The 20743-nt window shown below is 38.2% G+C and overlaps 1 protein-coding gene across 1 annotated transcript; it reads left to right on the top strand.

Annotated features, from left to right (window-relative positions):
- Positions 1 to 9175: 9175 nt before the first annotated feature.
- Positions 9176 to 17390, top strand: LOC306902958 (leukemia inhibitory factor receptor-like; the record flags this gene model as incomplete). Its single annotated transcript, XM_079471878.1, has 15 exons — positions 9176 to 9314; positions 10575 to 10838; positions 11098 to 11227; positions 11536 to 11696; positions 12644 to 12777; positions 12988 to 13138; positions 13564 to 13640; positions 13715 to 13919; positions 14013 to 14189; positions 14614 to 14715; positions 15132 to 15294; positions 15442 to 15584; positions 16680 to 16761; positions 16889 to 16961; positions 17055 to 17390. The coding sequence occupies 15 exons, from the start codon at positions 9176 to 9178 to the stop codon at positions 17388 to 17390; spliced, it is 2337 nt and encodes a 778-aa protein (XP_079328004.1).
- Between the last annotated feature and the right edge of the window lie 3353 nt (positions 17391 to 20743).

Raw genomic sequence — 20743 nt, 5'->3', positions numbered from 1 at the left:
TGGAGTGCAGCGTATAGTGCAAGACGTCTACGGGAGTGCATACTACGTTCACTGTTATGCGCATCAGTTGAACCTCATTATGCAGCAGGCAACATCCCACATCCCAAAGATCGGGCAGTTTTTTTCAGACATTGGGGGGTTTTCTACATTTTTTTCCAAGTCATTCAAACGAACAGCAGTGCTGGATGAAGTGGTGGCACACAGACTTCCAGGTGCTTCAACAACGCGATGGAACTTCCACAGTCGTGCTGTTAACACAGTTTACGAGCACAAAGATGAACTGGTTAAGTGCTTCCAAACCATTCGAGACAGAGGAGACTTTGATGCCATATCGAAGAGAGAGGCCGGGGGTTGTATGAGAATGTTGGAAGATGAGGTTTTCTGTTTCATCCTGGCGTTATTCCACAAAATCATGCCACATGTAGACATGCTGTTTAACCATCTGCAGAAGAGGAACATAGACTCTGTCTTCATCGCAGGGATCACCCAGAGGTTCACTCACAGCATACAGGTGATCAGGTAGGCTATGATTTTGCATATTGGCTAAAAACATGCTTATGCAGCCTAAAGAATAAAAACATAAATCCACATGGCTTAGCACAACAGAACCTATCATAAATATTACAATTTCGCCACCATGTTAGACTAGTGAATTTATTTGTGATGAATCTAGATAACATTGACTAGGCCCAACACAACAATAGCACATATTTTAATACAGTTTTATTAAAATTATGTTTATATCTCCAGCAAGTTGGTTTCTGATACAGTAATTTCAGGGTGGACAGTGACTTGTGAAACTTATTTTGGATCAGGGACTCCGTTCCTTCTCTAGTTGAGGATGAGGAGTATAGGGGACCCGTACAGGAACCACCCCCGAAGAGACGGAGGGCAATGGGAGAAGAAACGCAACAGCATCTGGCAATAGAGGTAAGCAGTAACAGAAATTCTGTTTCTGTATTCTATAGCCTATATGTATTTGTGTTTGTTTGCACATTTTTGTATTCTGAATTGTCATTATTAGACATATCTATCTACTTTTTTTCACATTTGTGATTTTATTAATTAGTGCTATAGAGCGAGGATCCCCCCAGATGCCCACACACACACACAAACAGCCCCACCTAAAATATTTTTCACCAGCCGCCACTGGTTGAATGTTAAACTGTATATTACACTCCCAATATTTCTTTACCTTCCTGTACTTCATTCATCCACTCGTGTGCCATCATCTCCTGCAGATCTATTCTGCGCATTGGATTTTTCTTCAGGCACTTGGTGAGGAAATCACGGCACTCTGTGAAAGAATTTACAAAAGATCATTAGTTATGCGTCTCATGTTCTCTTCATGTGGCACATTAATGTTGTCATGTATGTTTCTCACCTCTGGATAAACTGGAGTCCAGGTCTAGTGTCTTGGTCTTTTTCCCCTTCTTGGTTTTATAGGGCTCGTGCCCATGCATCATTTCATAGGCCAGTTTGCCAAGACACCAAACTGTTAATGTTTCTGCATCGAGTCTCTCGGCCTCCATGTGGCCGAGCTCGATGTCTCGACCTGTTAACATAGTTAAGAGATTTTCACAGTTTAGCCCGACAGCCAACAGTGAGATATCAGTCTCTTGTTGGATTAGAGAATATCTATTGGATATGTCATGGCACCCAACCCACAGTCAATTCCAACAGTGTTATTGTTGCAGCACTAAGCTTGGATGTGATGTACATGATGTTCAAAACTTTGTTTCACACTTACCCTTGAATGCGCGGATTTCTTCGAGGGAGGGGAGGAATTCCTTACGGCCAAAGAGGTTTAATTTGAGCAGCTTTGTCCTCTTGTCTATATAGAATTTTCTGGACCAGATCTGCTGGTGAAAAACGCTGTGGTCCAGGGTGTGTTTTACACCTACAGCTGCCTGCTTTAATAAGAGACGTGCTTCCGCTTCATGCAGAAATCCCCCGCTGTTCTTTAGGTGTTTCTTCAAGCTCGTGGATGGATTTTCATACACCAGGATGATTTTCCTTTTCTCCTCGAACCAGCGATGCAACGGTTGAACGTGCTGTCACACACCATTTGTCACCAGTAGAGATCTCGTCTCGAGCGCTGCTAAGAACTGAAGAGTCGAAGCTCAGCGCGTCTATATAAATGCCTCTGATGACGTCATAACGAAATGTAACAAGCGCGAGTCACGAGCTCTTAAAGAAACAGGGGTTGTTTTTTTCATAGACGCTGTAAAACTAAGTGTTTATTTTTATGGTTTTCGAGTTATGATGTTTTAGTTCACGTTTGCTATTATGATGTGGAATTACTTTACCCGCACGAAGGCTTATGAAGCGACAAACGGGTGACAGCTGGTAACTATGGTAACGTTGGTCGGCTAATAATATACTAGTTTATGGTAAATCCTTAGAGAGCAAAAATGTGTTTTATGTGCAATATATGTATCTACGATGAGTTTGGTTTCATAATGAGAAAACTCATTGTTTTTCATTATTGTTGTGTTTTTGTTGGCTGAATTTCTTTAGTTATTATGGCTTAACAAACCAACTGCAGTTTGATTGATATTCATTGGAATGCACAATAATAAAAAAATACATGTTTGAAATTTGTGAATGAAAGTTATGAATGAAACTCTTCATATATTAAACATATTTAGTTACATTTTTGTATTTTTAATTTTATGCATACGGTTCTCTCATATATGTTTCCTGTAAATCTGCTTCTCAACAATATAATAAATAAATATAACAAATTGAAAATGTCTTTAAACACAGTTTGGATGTATGTTATCACTCCCGGACACAGATGGCTGTTAAACACATATTTGATTTAATTTAACTCATTGGATTGAACTTGTACAGTGTGATTTCTTTACAACAGTTATTCACTAAATGGCTAAATTTAGCCCCTTTGTTACAGAACAAATAACTATGGATCACATTTATGGGCTTTTAATAAAAGTTCTCCATCAACACCATGGAAATAACAAAAATGACCCATCAGGCAATGCAAAGCGGTTCTCACGTTTAAAGTGTTTCAAAAGCCATGTTGTATCTCAACAAATCCCTTTCTCATTGTTCAGGATCAAGCTATTGTACCATCGAACATGTGACGTAGTTACAAAAAAGTGAAACCGTGTATTCTGTAAAAAAGGAAAATGATGGCACTTATTCATTCTGACCATTTAATGCTGTTCCAAAAACCACAAGTCCAAGAATCCAATAAAACATCATTACACAGATATCTGTGGATTACATCAGACAGAAAAGCAGTGTTCTCATTGTTGCCGTGTTGTGAATTATCCGTGTCGTGCCATATCGTGGCAGAAAAAGTTGTTGTTTCCGGTGCAGAAGAGACCAGACATAGCGTGTGAGTTTAGAAACATTACAAACGTCTCGCTAGTTTTTGAGGTTATTTCACAGAAGAGTGCAAAAGAGACACAAGTGCGTGTTCTGTACCAGCTTTACCTACAAACACTCATGACATGACAATCAAAACACACAGAATCTGATTCATCACTGATTTTCACAATCTATACTCAATATCACTGTTCTGTCATCAAATCACAAAGAAATAACTCCGATGGAAGCTGAGATGTGCATGAACTGAGAGCAACTCCTAGATTCAGATTGGCCCACATTAGACTCTTTTCTTCAAAGTCATCTTGTCTCCTGATGAAAGTGTTATCTCTGTCCGTCTCTTATCTCATTCAACACTAGACAAACTCATTCCTGTCTCAAACTCTCACAGCAGATATTATAAAGCCTCGGGCGAGAAGTCCTGAGGTTCACCATGTTCAACGGCGAACAGACTTGGCATGTCACTCCTGAAAAGGTAAAGCAAAAGTTTAAACCAGTAGATGTTTCCTATCAAATGAGAAATATCTACTGCGGAGGAGAACCCATCCCACACAGGACATCTGAACAAGATAAAGGCTAAAAGATTACATTTGATTATTGAAGTCAAAGGCTATGGACCAGAATTCCTACCTGTAGTCATATCGGCACGCTAAAAGACCTGCACCCTGCCATTACCATCACTATAATCATTTATACTGTTCACTTCACCGTGCTTCAAATAACACTGTACATGAAGTACATCAGCAACTTTAAAACTGTTACTTGAGTCCTTTTCCCATAAAGGCATATTCACTTTCCTCGTGTTGGATACGTCATACTACGCTGACTTACAATCTGACAGTCTCACAGCAATAAATCCTGAAATGCTCTCTGATGGTCATGATAATAGTGTTGTTTACAGTCAAAGAAACGCATTTAATTTACAATCGTGCATCATCCACAATACTTCTGCGGGAGAAAAGAATCCAAAATGCAACTAAATCCACTAAAAGAGGTCAACAAATCAATATCCTCTCAGAGCCGTGTGTGTTTAGATCAATGGGTCACATCTGTTCTCTAAATATGATGGTTGAACAAACAGAATGACTGAACACAAACATGAGCTGCATTTCTCCTTCAATCCACAATCATTTTGATGACGTGTTATCACTAAAGATCAAAGGTCATTCCACTTAAAGAGATGAAGTTGCTTTTAATAGAACAAGTTTTTCTTTACCGTTTTGAAATATACTTTATTATTAAAAACGCAAAGCCCCCTCCAACCAAAAAACAGCTTCTTCATTCCTATAGAGCATTTCACAAGACGTAAACAACACTAGTACCAAAGCACTTCCTGTTTCCGTTGTTTAGATGTTTTATTTCACATACAGATCATTAAGTCGTATACCGTATACAATTTGATTCAGTTTTCTGTAAAACAAAAACAACTTTACATAATTTCTTTTGGGGTGTTTTTCCTCAGGTTTCATGACATTGAGTCTATTTTCAGAATTGTCCTGTGTCGTGTGTGTGTGTGTGTGTGTGTGTGTTGACTTGGTTATAGATGGTGATAGATGTGAACACATGGTTAGGAAACATGTAATGTGTTCTGACACAAAGAACAAGAGAACCAAAGTCTAACACACACAATCATATAGATACACATGACAAACCTTACCTTAAAATAATATATCTTAAAATATACCAGAGCCATTGATTTGTTACAAGATGCACACTTGAAAAGTTTTTGTAAAACAGTCTAGATTGAACGAAGGCTATTCCCAATATGAGATAAATTTTGGGGGGAACTGTGTCCAGTGTTTTGTCCATTAGGGGCTTCTAAAACAAAATGATAAAACGGTCAGTTCTGGTCCTTTATTCTGATTGGCTGAGCAGAGTGTTATGAGCTGTTATAAAATATCCAGATTAATAAATGCTGGCTGCATTACATAGCCTAAATATCACTTATTTACTTTATTTCATGAAACCTTGCTAAGCATATGGAATAACCGCTTCTTTGCAATAAGCCCTAAGAAGCAGTGGGGTACAAGTGTATTTATAACAGCTAAGAGTGTTTTAGGCCCTGTTAAAAAAACAGGTGGAAGATGTGAGGCTTTAGTTAACTGGAGAGAATCGCTGGTTTGGTACTAAAAAAGTTTATTAATAAATATGATCATCATTTATTGTGTTATTAATAGAAACCCCTACAATAATCCGCCCGCACCTGCAGAGTGTTGCTAAGGCGTTGCTAAGGTGTTCTGGGAGGATGTTATCTGACCCGGGTCATACTAAAGTCTCTGCAATCGGCTAAGTATCTGTAATGTCTCTTATAATGGCCACTTTCAGTTTAACCAGACACACTTTTGACGTTAAGCGATGAAGCTCAAATTGGTCGCGCATGCGCATATTCAAACATGGCGCCGAAAATCACGTGACCGACGCCATTGACGTTTCTTCCGACATCAAAATAAAGGTTAAAGAAAATAAAGCGTTTAAAGTTAAGTTAAAAAATTCAATACAGACAAACAAAAATAATAATAACAATTTATAATGTTTGTGTCACCAGTATCGAGTACATAACAGAAGAATGGGATGAGCATGTTTATGAGCCTTTGCTATTTCGCCGAATTTACCTAATAAGTATTTACATGTTTTATGTATTTAGTTTTATAAACTATGTTTTTTATTCAAACATATTTAGTGACACATTCAAATCTAAACGTATAATTAAACAATTAGATACATTATGAATGATCAAATAATTGATTTAATAATTAAGGTAAAATGTAAACCTTTAACTTTGTTCATTCGTGAGATCTGTGGGTTGTTTGTTGGTATTTTCATGAGTTTAATGGATGATGTATTAATATTCTTCAAACGCATTTCCATTAATGACCGGTGGATGGAGCTCTTCGTTTATATAAAGGATCCATATAATAGCGTTGAGTTTAAAAGCATATCAATGATCGACACCAGAATATAATAACATTCAACACCAAACAATAAACATCATTGAAACACTTTCTGACTCATACAAAGTGATATCAATGTGATTCCACAGGCATTATGGCTTTAATGTAAAGAGCAGACAGCAGGAGGCGGAGAAAGTGACACATTGAACAGAAGAGCAGAGATGAATCCAACATGAGGTCTTGTACATCCACCGAGATGATTTACTCTTGGACAAACATACTTATGTTCATCATCATCTTTCAACATGTTAAGAGATGTGATTCTTCAGGTCAGATGAATTTATTGCTGTTTTATATCATTTGTTTTTCTTATGTCCATTCTGCTTAAAAAATACTCATTTTAGTTCTTTTGTCAAGTTGCTTTTCTTCAAACATTGTTTGTATTAATGTTTACATTCACACTAAATATGTAAAGCACCCAGGACTAGCGATGTAAAGCATTATTTATGTTACATATTTCGATGATGTTCTTGTAGATGACATCACTGTGCCGAACATCTTCAAACTTCGGGCTTTGGACATGTGGAGACTGGAGATGAAGACGAGTGAAGAACATAGAAATCAGACGTATAAAATACAAGTTGGTCGCACAAAAAACATGGAAACTATCGACAGAGTGAGTTTAACCGTCCCACTGCCTCCTGACACAGAGTTTTGTGTTTTTATTCGTATGGACAGTAATGATTTTCTGTGCATTGACAGATGTCAATTCAATTCAATTCAATTCAATTTTTATTTATATAGCGCCTTTCACAATTTGCATTGTTCCAAAGCAGCTTTACAGGGGAAAAACGAAAAACCCAAGAAAGGGTAAAACACACTACATGGTGTTTTATATAATAAATCCAACTATTCTAGTAAATCATATCTAATGTCAGCATCTCCTGGTGGTTTATTTAGCATATTTGCATTAAGTGAATGCTTGGCTGAAAAGATGCGTTTTTAATCTAGATTTAAATTGGGCGAGTGTGTCTGATCCTCGAATAATATCAGGGAGGCTGTTCCAGAGTTTAGGTGCTACGTATGAGAAAGCTCGACCCCCTTTGGTGGATTTAGTTATTCTAGGTATTATCAAAAGTCCTGCGTTTTGAGATCTTAGAGAGCGTGATGGGTTGTAGTATGATAGAAGCTCTGTTAGGTAGGTAGGGGCTAAACCCTTTAAGGCTTTATAAGTGATTAAAAGAACTTTAAAGTCAATACGATACTTAATGGGTAGCCAGTGTAGGGTTGATAAAATTGGGGTTATGTGATCATATTTTCTGGTCCTGGTTAGAACTCTGGCAGCTGCGTTCTGAACTAACTGTAGTTTGTTTATTGATGATGCAGGACAACCACTAAGTAGCGCATTACAGTAGTCAAGTCTTGAGGTCATAAATGCATGAATAAGCTTCTCTGCGTCAGCAACACACAGAATATTTCGTAACTTGGCAACATTTCTTAGGTGGAAAAAGGCTGTTTTTGTGACATTTGAGATGTGATTTCTAAATGACAGGTTGCTGTCTAATATAACGCCTAGATCTTTTACTGTATTTGTTGGAGTAACAGTACATCCTTCAACTTGCAGTTTATAATCAGAAATATTTGGTTTGCGTGTCTTAGGTCCGATAAGTAATATTTCTGTTTTATTAGAATTTAAAAGAAGGAAATTATAGGTCATCCAATGTTTTATATCTTCAATGCACTCTGCCAATTTGGGTAGCTGGGAGGAATCATCTGGTCTTGATGAGATATATAGCTGAGTATCATCTGCATAGCAATGGAAGCTAATTCCATGTTTTTTAATAATGTTTCCAAGGGGAAGCATGTATATGGAGAACAGCACGGGTCCCAGAACCGATCCCTGAGGTAATCCATAATTTACTTGCGTTAGATTGGATGATTCCCCATTTAAATGGACAAATTGATGTCTGTCTGACAAGTAAGATCTAAACCATTGTAGTGCCTGTCCCTCAATACCGGTATAATTGTGTAAGCGATCTAGAAGTATGTTATGGTCTACGGTATCGAACGCAGCACTAAGGTCAAGCAGGACCAAGAGTGAGATGTTACCTTTATCTGATGCTATAAGCAGGTCGTTTGTAATTTTAACGAGCGCAGTTTCAGTGCTATGATGAGATCTAAAGCCTGACTGAAATTTTTCGTGCATGTCGTTATTTTGTAGGAAAGAGCACAACTGAGTGCACACTACTTTTTCTAGAATTTTAGACAGGTATGGGAGATTTGAAATCGGTCTATAGTTTCCTAGTTCATTTGGATCTAAGTTTGGTTTCTTGATTAGAGGCTTAATGACGGCCATCTTAAAAGGACCTGGGACATGGCCTTGATTAATTGACGAGTTAATAATGTTATAAATGGGCTCAATTGCAACAGGTAGTAACTCTTTTAATAATTTAGTTGGTATGGGGTCTAGTAAGCAAGTTGTAGGTTTAGAAGTTGCGATAAGTTGAATTAAATCTTCCTGTTTTATAGGTGAAAAACGCTGGAGCCTTTCTTTTGGAGCGATGGTTTGTGCTAATTCATAGGACAGATTTGGAGGTTGAGTTTTTACAATTTTGTCGCGAATGATTTTGATTTTCTCTGTAAAAAATTTCATGAATTCATTGCTACCAAGGTGCGGCGGAATAACAAGGTCAGGTGGTGTCTGTTTATTTGTTAATTTAGCGACTGTGCTAAATAGAAACCTTGGATTGTTTTTGTTGGTTTCTATGAGGTTACGAAGGTGCTCAGCCTTTGCTGCTTTTAGTGCCTTTTTATAACAATTTGCACTCTCTTTCCATGCCATTTTAAAGACTTCTAATTGCGATTTTATCCATTTGCGCTCTAGTTTGCGTGTTTCTCTTTTAAGGGCGCGAGTGGTGCTATTGTACCAGATGTCATTGAATGCTGTTGCTGACACAGTGATCTGGACGTCACAGATACCGCTGAACTGCACAGACCATTCTGTGAGAATAAGACGCATCTCTGATAACTCAACACTTGGATCCTGGAGCGCATGGAAAACTCACTATGGTGGGGAATTTAAAATCAGTTTTCTGTGCTGATAATAATGTGCGTCACATCCCAGCTGAAAAAAATGTTCACAGTGAGAGCTGTATTGGTTTTAAAGGAAGCTTTAATGGTATCTGGGGGTCTCTACTGGTAGTGTGTTGTGTTCTATTGGTGGGATTTTATTGGGTGGATGAGAACCTATCAACACCATTGAATCCTACAGGAATAAAACACATATTACATTAAGAAATGTTGTTCTGGTTTTAATGGTAAACAACTGATGGTTCATAATGGTGTTTGAAATGGAATCCGTGTTAACTACATTTGATATGTTTTTGTATATATTGTATATAAATAATATATTTTTAGTATTATTAATACGCTTAAAAAAAGGTTGGGTTGTTTCAAACCGAGTTTGGGTCAAATACAGACATTTTCAATGTTCATTTTCTAATCTCTCTCACGTACCTTCTCTGGATCGGATCTGCCCGCTGCTACAAGATCTGTAGATTCTCTTCCACCAACACCTGACCGATCAGTTCTGACTTCAATCTCTTTTTTACTCTTTAAAACAAAAACAATAATACTTCTGTCTTTTCTCTGTATACTGTGGTAGGCGAGACCAGCTTTTATATTGCACTTGTGCTTTTTGTTTTCCTTATTTTGTTCCAATTGCTTCCGTTGTTTACCCGTCTGTAAGTCGCTTTGGATAAAAGCGTCGGCTAAATGTAAATGTCCATAAACCATATTTTACCCAAAGGGTTCAAACAAACCAGACTTTTTTAGCACTAAACCATATTTGACTTCTGATGTAACGTTGTAGGATATGAACTTCTTCTTTTTGTCATTTACATGGTTCATGTCTGTTGTGAGCCTCTCAACTGTCAGGGATGAATAAGCTTTTTTTGTCGACCCGCCTCACACAAAACTAAGCTGCTTGTTTGTATTTTTAGATTGTTAGAATCACACAATGATCCCGTGAGCTATCAGATACACCTTGAGCTCCTAACAGGCCTATTGAGAGTCAGTTTAGTAAAACTTCAATAGTACTATTGAGCTCAGTTTGAGACATTATTGAGATCTCTTCTGATGGAGACATTTGTGAGATTTTCTCAGGAGAAACATATGAGATGCAGATGAGTTTTAAGCAACATTTTCCATTTGCTTTCCATTAAATCCTATTCACATCAATGAGAAAGAATTGAGATATTAAAAAGATGTGATGAGTTCATGTCTGTGGTTTATCCTACAGTAGTTCTTTTCTATTGGCTTGTGTTGTAGGGGATGAGAACTTGTCTCGAGATGTCAAGATGTATCCAAAGCACCAGGTGCTGAAAGAAGGATCCACTTTGCTGTTCTGCTGTGTTTATTCAGAAGATGCTCACATCACGGATATCTTTTTCAACAAAACCCAATACAAAGTCATCAACATAAGCTCACGGGTCAAAGCCATTCGAGTGGAAAACATCAACGCCACAAACCTGTACGGTGTCAGTTTTAACTGCAGTAAAGAGAGTTCTGGGGTCGCTTTGAACTTTGTCACCTGTAAGTACCTTTTTAAATAAATCATATAAAAATGATATTATTCCTCGTAAACGCCTAAATATATGTAGACACGTTAACATCTAACCATTACCTTTACAGTAAGAAAGGTTTTGTCTTCACTTTTTTTAACAACTGGTTTAATAATTTCTTATCTAATGCAACAGCATTCATGCGTTTTGAAGTGTCACTGAATGTGCAGTAACTTTTGTGCTCACTGCATTTACGAAACACTTCACTTGACTTTTATTTCCTTCTTTAGTCCCTCCTGAGAAACCTCATCGTATTCGATGTGAGACCACAGACATGAGAAACATCACCTGCACATGGAAAGTACGCAGAGCACCAAACCTCGGCGGAAGCCGCAAAAGGAAGTACAGATTACTTATCAGGTGACTCAGATTTCATCACGGTTCACAAAAACACATTCTAGCAAAGACGAAACGCACCCTGATCCAGTTATCTGTTGTTTTTCATCATGATAGATATGAATCATTTAAAAGAGCGTGCAAGGCTGTAAAATGAATCATTTCGAGTTAGTCTTTTACATGTATGCACTTGGCAAACGCTTTTACCTAAAGTGACGACTGAGTAAGTTATATATTCATCAGTACGTGTGTGAATCAACCCCACAACCTTAATGCTGCTCGAGCTTCAGTCCAATAATGGTTATTATCTATGACTTTGTTTTTGAGAACAGGGACTCTGAGGTTGTCACGTGTAGTCTGGAGAACAGTCATCTTCTGGTCTCCTGCAGTTTTCCAGTCATCCAACAGCAGGTCACTTACAGCATCACTTTATGTGTCACAAACAGTTTGGGGCGAGAGAGTGAACACTACATATTCAACATCACAGACACAGGTGAATATGATTTTAACTTCATCCAAACTGTTCATGATCCGGCACTGATATTCTTATAAATTCATGAAATGTGGATATTGTGATACACATCGGACCGGGGACGTGTTTGTATTTCCTTCAGTTTCTATGAGACTGTTTTTAGTAGAAAGCCGATCATTTGTTAAACCCACATCTGTCAGCTATCCGCCTACACTTCTGTAACATGTGTATGTAGGATAATATACGCACACTTTATACACTTTATACAAAGTCAACTGACCCATAACAGGGGACGGTTGCAACATTCATTAATATGTAATAAAACTATTGTATAACATCATTTTGATATTTCTTTATTTTATTTGTGAACAAACAGGGTCTTTAAAAAGTGAAACTGGCAAAATATTTTAAATAAAAGAACAAGATACTGAAAATGTACTGAAATACTTGTGCGCACTGAACTGAACTCTGTTTTTTTGTTCGTGTGTGAAGAGTTCAATTGACTCTATAAAGTAAAGAGTAACAAACCATGAGCATCATACACCAGCTCATTCCTGACCGGAGGAATAAACCATGCAGCAACCGTCCCTTGTCGTTTACATCACATTTACATTTATGCATTTGGCAGACGCTTTTATCCAAAGCCACTTACATTGCATGATACTATACATGTGTTTCTGAGGACGTGCAATCCGTGGGATGAACCCATGACCTTTAGCACCATCCTCTGACCTCTGAGATACAGGAAAGTCTCCCCGACATACACAATATAATATTATTCACAGTCACAGTGTATGTAAAATGTAAAAGAATGATGTTTTCACAGCTTTTCTCAGTTGAATGAATCTCCTCGTTTCTTATCAAGGAACATGTTTAGCTTGATAGTTTGAAAGAACGCAGGTTTCTATTCATATGAGAAGTATCAAAGGTATCAAAAAATATAATTTATGAATATAAATGTGTTCCAGTTTTTCCATTCCCTGAGCGTTCTGAAGTGACGGCCGGTGTGTTGGATGCTGTGATGGACTTACAGTTGAACGGAAGCTTTAAAGGTCTCTCCATTACTTGTCAGATTGAAGTGGAGCCAGGAGGGATGACACAGGTAAAACATCTCATCGTGTGTTGACCGTCATATCATTCTCATCAAAATTACGACAGGAAGCAGTTTCCTGTTCGGCTGAGCGTGTGAAACCTCTTGTGAAAACCAAACCTCAGAGCAAAAATGAACCTTTTTCCCCCGTTTGTTTTGTACGTCTCTAGTAACGTCCAGTGTCAGCGGTCCAATGATGTGTTCTTTGTTCTGTACCAACAGGAGTTACAGATGAAAGGTTCAGATTCGCTTCAGCATTTCACATTCGAGATACAGAAACTGCAGCCCAGCGTGAGATACAACGCTAGGGGTCGCTGCGCCACACAGGACAATGACTGGGGCCGATGGACACCTTCCAGAGCCTTTCTTACAGGTAGAAGTCATGAAGCACTGTTACTTAGGTCTGTAAAAATACACTCCGCTCACAATTCAATACAATATATAATACTAGAGTCACAATATGATAGAAACACACCACTTATAACAATTGTAAGATGCCCTGTAGAGACAAATATGAATGGAATTGACATTCAAACGACCAAAACATTATAAACACATTTGAAAAAGCAGAAATAAAAACATTATTAACACTGAGTCTCTATCATTTATAATATTGACTCGGCATTACTTTTATTACTGTTCATAAACGGATCAAAACCACTGATGTGTTAACTTGAACGACCCAAACAATATCCCAGATTGTGAAACCTTGACCCGACCTCCGACATGATGACCTCATCGCTTCAAGAACCAGCGCTGTATGTTTTACACAAGCATGTAAATCTAGTTTCTGGACAGGGCCTTTGGTGACGGTGGACGTGTGGAGGAAAATCAGAAACGGTCCGGTTCGCACCGTCACACTTCTCTGGCGCACTGTATGTTTCTGTTTCTTAACCTTTGAACCCAACATACACTGACATTATCACGCACTCAACTTCATGTTTCTCAGGTCCAAAGCAATCCAGAAGTGTATATTGAGGCCTATGAGGTTTGTGAAAACCACACAGATCCACAGAGCGATAAGTGCATCAATGTCACACAGACACGTGTGGATTTACCCGTTGATGTCCACGTGTGTGACCTCACGGTGCGGGCGGTCTCTCAGACGGGTTTATCTGTACCATCACAGATAACTATTCCTTCAGCGTATACAGGTAAACATACGTTTCTTTCTTTACGTTATCATACAGCGTTTAAGGTACAATCTGTAGTTCATTTTGTGCATCCCAAACATGCTGTTCCTGCAGAGGCTGTGATGAATGAGAAGAGGATTGTGGGTAACGCAGAGGGATTTCAGCTCTACTGGACGAGGAGATCGGCCTCCATGTGCGACTACATCGTAGAGTGGTGCATGCTGGGAGTCGCTTGCTCCTTACAGTGGAGAAAAGTCCCGGTTAACCAGACTTACTTATCACTCGAAGCAGGTTAGATGTGTTTTCATGTGATGTCTCATAGTACACATCCGTACGAACACCATCACGACACAAGTCACAACACAATCTCAACATTCTGTCAACGTCTACAGACATTTTTGTACCGTAAAATGACCGTAAATCTTTTGATTCTTCAAACTGTCTCCACCAAACTTGGCACCATCCATCTGCCCTTTCTAACTTTTGTTTTCTACCTGAGGTTTGTTTTTAGACTCCAATATACATTTGAAATCCTTTAAGATTTTTGTCTTTCCTCTGCCGCCATCAAATCTAAATTCTCCTTATTTAAACTTCACGCAAGAAAGACAAAATAAAAGTTTGGCATCACAACTACAAGTCATTGAAATCACATGTTAAATGTTTATTAATTTCCATGATTGTTCAAGATGACTGTACAATAAGATTGTTTTTCTAGAGTATTTCAGACCCGGTGTTAGATACGCTTTTACTGTCTACTGGTGTAACGCAGAAGGACACAGACCTCACGAGAAACTCATCGGATACTTGGAAGAACAAAGTAAGAAACACACACATCCTCCTTTTCCTGCTCTACACATTGTGTTAAGAAATGTCACTGAAACATTGCTCAACATGTGCGACCTCAGAGAAGCTTTTTATTTGGTGGCCAGAGAAAGTTCAGAGGTGTAAAATGAATGAAATCTGGATTTGGGTAAATCTGATGAGAAATGTTTAAGTTCATATTGAGATATTCAATAATAATGACTTTGGGTTACAGACTTGACAAATCTGAGCTCAGTTTGACATCTCTTCTCAAACTCTAATGACAGAGACATTCTGACTCTTTTTTTCAAGAGAAATATCTGAGACACAGATGAGACTTAACAAAAGTTTGCTCTCCATTTGATCTCAGGGATTTCTGCAGGAGAAATAAACGAGAGATTAATCTGTGATTTGTCTTTCTGACGGGTGAAGAGCCCACGCAGGGCCCCACACTGGACCCTCATCCAAGCGTAACGTGGTCTTCTGTGACTCTAAGATGGAGTTTCAATGAGGACGACCCGACTCACACCGGATTCATCACAGGATATGAGATTACAGTACATGATGAGTTAGATGGTGATATTTCCCGGAGTAAGTGTTCAAAATGACTCAACCAGTTTCTGTTATGTTCTTAGCTTTATAAACTGATCTATTATATATAGAAACTTTATAGGTAAGATTGATGCAACTGTGCTGTCAAAGTTGTTATATTACTGTTTTGTGTTATCGCAGGTTCTCACAGACAGATGATAAATAAACCCCACAGTAAATCTTTTACATTCAGTGATCTTAAGGAAGACCGGTCGTACACGTTTCATCTGTCTGCGTGTTCATCGGCGGGCTGTGGACCAGAGACCTCCACCACCATCACAACCAGAACAAACTGTGAGCTTAACCCCTGTAGAAAAATCACATTCAATCTGATGAACTGGTTTCAGATGAACACTTAAAGATTCTGTCTGGGTTTAAAATGTTTATAATGGTGACAGACTATATTGAGTTTTAAACTACACCGTTCATCTCAAGTCTCGTGTGACACGAGACAAACTACATTAACAATTATCACCTGCATCATTCCGCAGATATAAAGCCCAAAATCATATTAACATTGCAATTCCACCAAAATAACTGCTTATTTGATTTCTTTTCCGACCATTTTATTTTTTGGAGAATTATTATGAAATATTATGAAATAAACAATAAAAACCAAACTGAGCAAACCATGCATTGCGCCAAAAAAGTTTTCAAAGAGCGAGTTGATCTGTTTGGTGAGAGCACAGAACATGTTATGGAGATTTATAAAGGGAGGTGTCATCACCATATAAGCTTTATTGGAGCCGTTTCCTAATGCAAATGAACGTGAACGAGCACGGTGCTTTAAGTCCCCGTGAACCAGAAGTTGAGATCATTTTACTTCCGTATGTTGACATTTTTGTCACAAGAAACAAGAAAAATAGTGTCTGCGTCTTTTATCTTTCTCTGCGATTTCATTGGATGTTTAAAAACCGCCTTTGCATTTGGAAATGGCAGCAGATTGACAGTGAAAGGGGAGGAGTTAACGGATGCTCCACCCAAGCAGTCTAACATACGTCATTTAAGATGAATAGTCACTACAGGACGGAAGTGCATTTTGATATTGAACGATGATGATGAAAGATGATGAATTTTAAAAGAGAATGACCCACATTGATAAACCTTTTACTATAAAAGCTGCAATATTTTGTGGAAAATTGAAATTGTCATTTTTTATTTCACTGGGACTTTAAGAACATGTGGGATTTATCATCAATGATTCATTACGGGTGTGCGTAAGAACCACGCAAGCAAATTTGATAAATACAGTTTTTTTTGTATGTAGGCACATTGTAATTTTCATTCGTAGGACAAAATATAAAACCTTTTCTACTCACTGTTGATAAATGAGACTCCTGGTTTAGTGTAAATATGTCTATATTTGTGTGATAATTCTTCTGTCAACAGATTATCTGCTGTCAGCTAAGATTTTAGTTTCGCTCCTGGTGTTGGTCGGCTGTTGCATTTGTCTGTGTTATTGCCAGAAAAAGTGAGTCTTCTAATATATTTAAAGAACATCATTTGAATATCATCACATGTCCTGCGATTGAATGCAGCACTTACTATTGTTTTCTTCTCTTCATCATGTTGACGTTTCAATGTTTCATCTTTTCCAGACTGAGAGAAATTCATGAAGAATTCAGATTTCTGCACATAAAAGCGCTGGACCTGGATGAAGATCTTTATGACGTAATTCATTACTATAAACATATTTTAATGTAACTCATGCTTGTTATTTCTAAGCTTCAATGTCACTGTTGCCATGTTGTTGTTTTTTTCAAGGCGAGTGAAAAGATCCGTACATTCAGTATAGAGGAGTGTCATTGGTGTGATGTTGAGGTTTTAGACGCCCATCACAGCACCATGATACAGAACACACGGCTGACCGACACTGAGGATCTGAATCATCTGTTCATTTCTCATAAAGTCACAGTAACGTCCTCCCACCAGCTCACTACAGGAATATGGGACAGTCAGAACACAGATCTCACAAACTTCACTTATGTGTCTTCTGAACAGCAGGATTTATCTGATAAGATGTTTGAGACGGATGAAAAAGTGCATGAGGCCAAGAACTCTGTGTTTATAAGTGATTACGTCACATCTGAAGCATTCTGAAACATTTATAATGTGATCACTTCAACCAGAGCTGTACAAACCTTTCATAAAGTTCAATCTGAGGCAATGAAATAATCGCATTATAACATTTGCTTTAGAAGAAGAATTTATTGTTTGTTTACTTAAAGTATTTTTATGACATTATAGGTGGTAGTTTTGAACAAATATATCAATATACTAAACTACATAAACAGATTGAATTAACAGCACTAGTTTAACATGTAAAGCAGCCCAACACATGTGTAATGCCATCAGATGTTCAGTTTGATCCTCGTGATATCTGCCACTGCGCTGCATGTTTCTGTGAGGTGCCTCATATACTCCATTCATTCTGCAAAGCTTTATGAAATCTTCAATCTAACAATAACGTTATCTTTGTTTTTCTAAACGTGTTTTTAAACATTCTCAATGTGCATAAAGAGTATACTCATATATTTCTATCAGTTCATTTATTTATAGAGCACACGACTGACCAAAGTCAGTCTAGACCTCAGACTAAAAAACAGCAATAAAAGCAAATACAATAAAAAAACTGAAAATCAACATCCTTAATGGTGGGCCAGATCGAATAAATACGTTTTTAGACGTGATATGAAAATGAAAAAAGAGGGGGTCACTCTGACCTCTAGTGTTCCAAAGCATAGGGCCAGCTACAGAAGATGCTCGGTCTCCTCTGCATTTAAGTCTGGACTGGGGGACCGTAAGGAGATTCAAGTTCCTGAGGCATGTAGGAATGCAGCGGCTCTGACAAATAACTGGGGGCTTATAGACATATAAAGGGATTTAAAAAACTCTTCGGTGTTGGATGGGCAGCCAGTGAAGGGTCTTCATAATAGGGGTGATGTGGTCATAAGACTTTTTTTGGACGGGTAGTGTATATTGATCATTCATATATTTGGAAATATCGTCAAGACTCTATTTACATGTTTATACATCTCTGACATAGTTTCAGTATCTGTAAAAATTCAGTGCATGTTTGAGTTGCTAAGTGTTTACAGTGATAAACACCTCGTACGTGCGCAGTCAATATACAGTATTGTAGATGACACATTGGTTTAACATTTGTACCACTTTAGGGAATATTTCACTACAGCGAGCACATATGTTGTGTTTGTTTTTAGAAACGTTCAGATTCAGACACGTTACCGCAGCCCATCATGAGCTACACCACTAGATAGCGCTGGAAACCATCACACGGACGATATAAGAGTCATGACGGACCATAGTAGTGAATCACATAACAATAAAAATACAGAACACAAGCACAAATGCATCTCCAACCAAATGGCAACGGATACAGAGATTGTGAAACATCTGTGATAAATGTAGTTTTACTACAGCAGCGGAAGCTCAGAACCTTAATGCTCTGTTGTCTCCGTATGTCTCTGTTGAGGTTGTTCAGAGGTACGTGACGTTCATAAGGGACATTTTCATTCTGTGGTGCAGAAATGTGTGTTGTGCGCGATGATGCATTGAAGCCTTTTGGTCTGTTTTTATGAAAGAGAATGACTAAATGTTTTAAAACCTTACGGAAATGAACCATGTTTTTTGGTGCATTGTGTACTATTGGAAAAATCATGGTTAAAAGCATGTGATGGGGACCTTTATTTTACTTTCTCTGAAGATTATTAATGATGATAAAAACTAAGGTTACGTAAAGACACCATGAAACCGGTGTATGTGTGTGAGGTCAAAGGTCATGTTGTAGAACATGTGAAGAGAGGTTCAGTCTTACAGAACCTCAGTCAACTCTTAAAACACAACAGAACTAAAGACAAACACCAAACACATGTGATCCGTTCACACTTGAGCGCTGAAATTCACACGCATGTCACGTGGCCAGCTAAAGCATAACACTATGTGTATTTTCCATCAAGGTTTAAGGTTAAAAGTTATTATGAATATTTTAGAGAAAAACTATGATTTGGTTTGTGACTGGTCATCAAACTGCATGATAATATATAAGAAAATGCTTTACAGCATATTACTGCACAACTGAACCACTATAATATTGAGATTGACAGCTGAATTCTGATTTCACATCTTTTATTTTTCACCATTTTTCAACAGGGGAGTAAACATTGTGTATTTATCATTCAACAGCTTTTTTATTCAGATTTTTTTAAATGTTTTTTTTAATCTTAACAAAATGGATTACACAACAACACAAACAGGAGACTCCACCCACCAACTATTAACAATAACCATCTTATATCCCAAATAACATTACCTTACATACATTTTTATGATAATCATATTTGAGTCAACTCTCTAATAACGGGGACTCTTTCTAAACTATATATTTATTATAAAATGACTTTTCTCACATCATCTTTGGAAGCATCTTGGTTTTAAAGAAGTTTTCCAGGACCTGCAGGTTTGACATCCAAGCGTCATCTCGGGCTACGGGTATAATGACGTGGTCTTTTGTGGTCCACACAACGAAGTAGCAGGTTTGTCTTTCAGTGAGGTGTAGCTGCCCCTGTACTTGGTGCCAGTAGTGATGGTCTTTGCGCAAGCTGTTAGTATCTCCTTTCTTACTGAGACAGAAGCCCTTCATTTTCACTGAATCATTTATTGTCATGTCTCTTGGATTGTAGGGACACTTGACCTCCAATATTTCAGATGACCCCACCAGACCATCTGGAGACGCTCCCAACACTCCTGACGGAGAAAGCCACAAGCCGGACTCCTGGACTTGCTTCTGAGTTGAAGTGGTGAATGTCTGGATGGCATTACGCTCGTTCTCAATACCCCACTGTACAGCTGGATTACCCTCCAGGGCTTGATGCTTTCCCAACACCTTGTCAAGAAGTGAACCAGTCACATCACTTGACATAAGGACGTCTCCAAAGTTGCTGGCAGTCAGCCTCCCTCTCCTAAATAAAAGCCATTTTGGATTGTCGCGCTGACCGATTGTTGCCTCCTGAATGGCCTTCCGTTCCTCCTCCGTCAAAGCCATACTGTCCAGGATCACTTCAGGCCCCTGATGACCGACAGACTCTACAATGCTAGGAACTGAATGTGCTTCCATGGTGTGAAGTTCCTCTTCTGGCTCAGGTGAGTGACAGGTCTGAGTAGAAACATACATACATTAGGTTCATATAATAATACCTATTGAATCTTTGTGCAGTCAGAGACTGAACACAACTGAGATTATTAAATAAATCATTTTCATTTTATTCAACATCACATCATCTCCTGCCTGCTGTTCTTCCCTTCATCTCTGTATCTACCTGGTGGTTCGTTCACAGTATTCATATTTTCTGATTTAGTCATTTCCTGACGAAGAGAGAACTAGCCAAACTGGAGTTTGGATCTATAAGATCTGCAAGCATATAGTCGGATCTATC

This window comes from Barbatula barbatula, assembly GCF_947034865.1.
Source record: "Barbatula barbatula genome assembly, chromosome: 2".
Classification (NCBI taxonomy): domain Eukaryota; kingdom Metazoa; phylum Chordata; class Actinopteri; order Cypriniformes; family Nemacheilidae; genus Barbatula; species Barbatula barbatula.
Note: the sequence above shows the minus strand (reverse complement) of the source record. Positions and strands in the feature narration are given on the sequence as shown.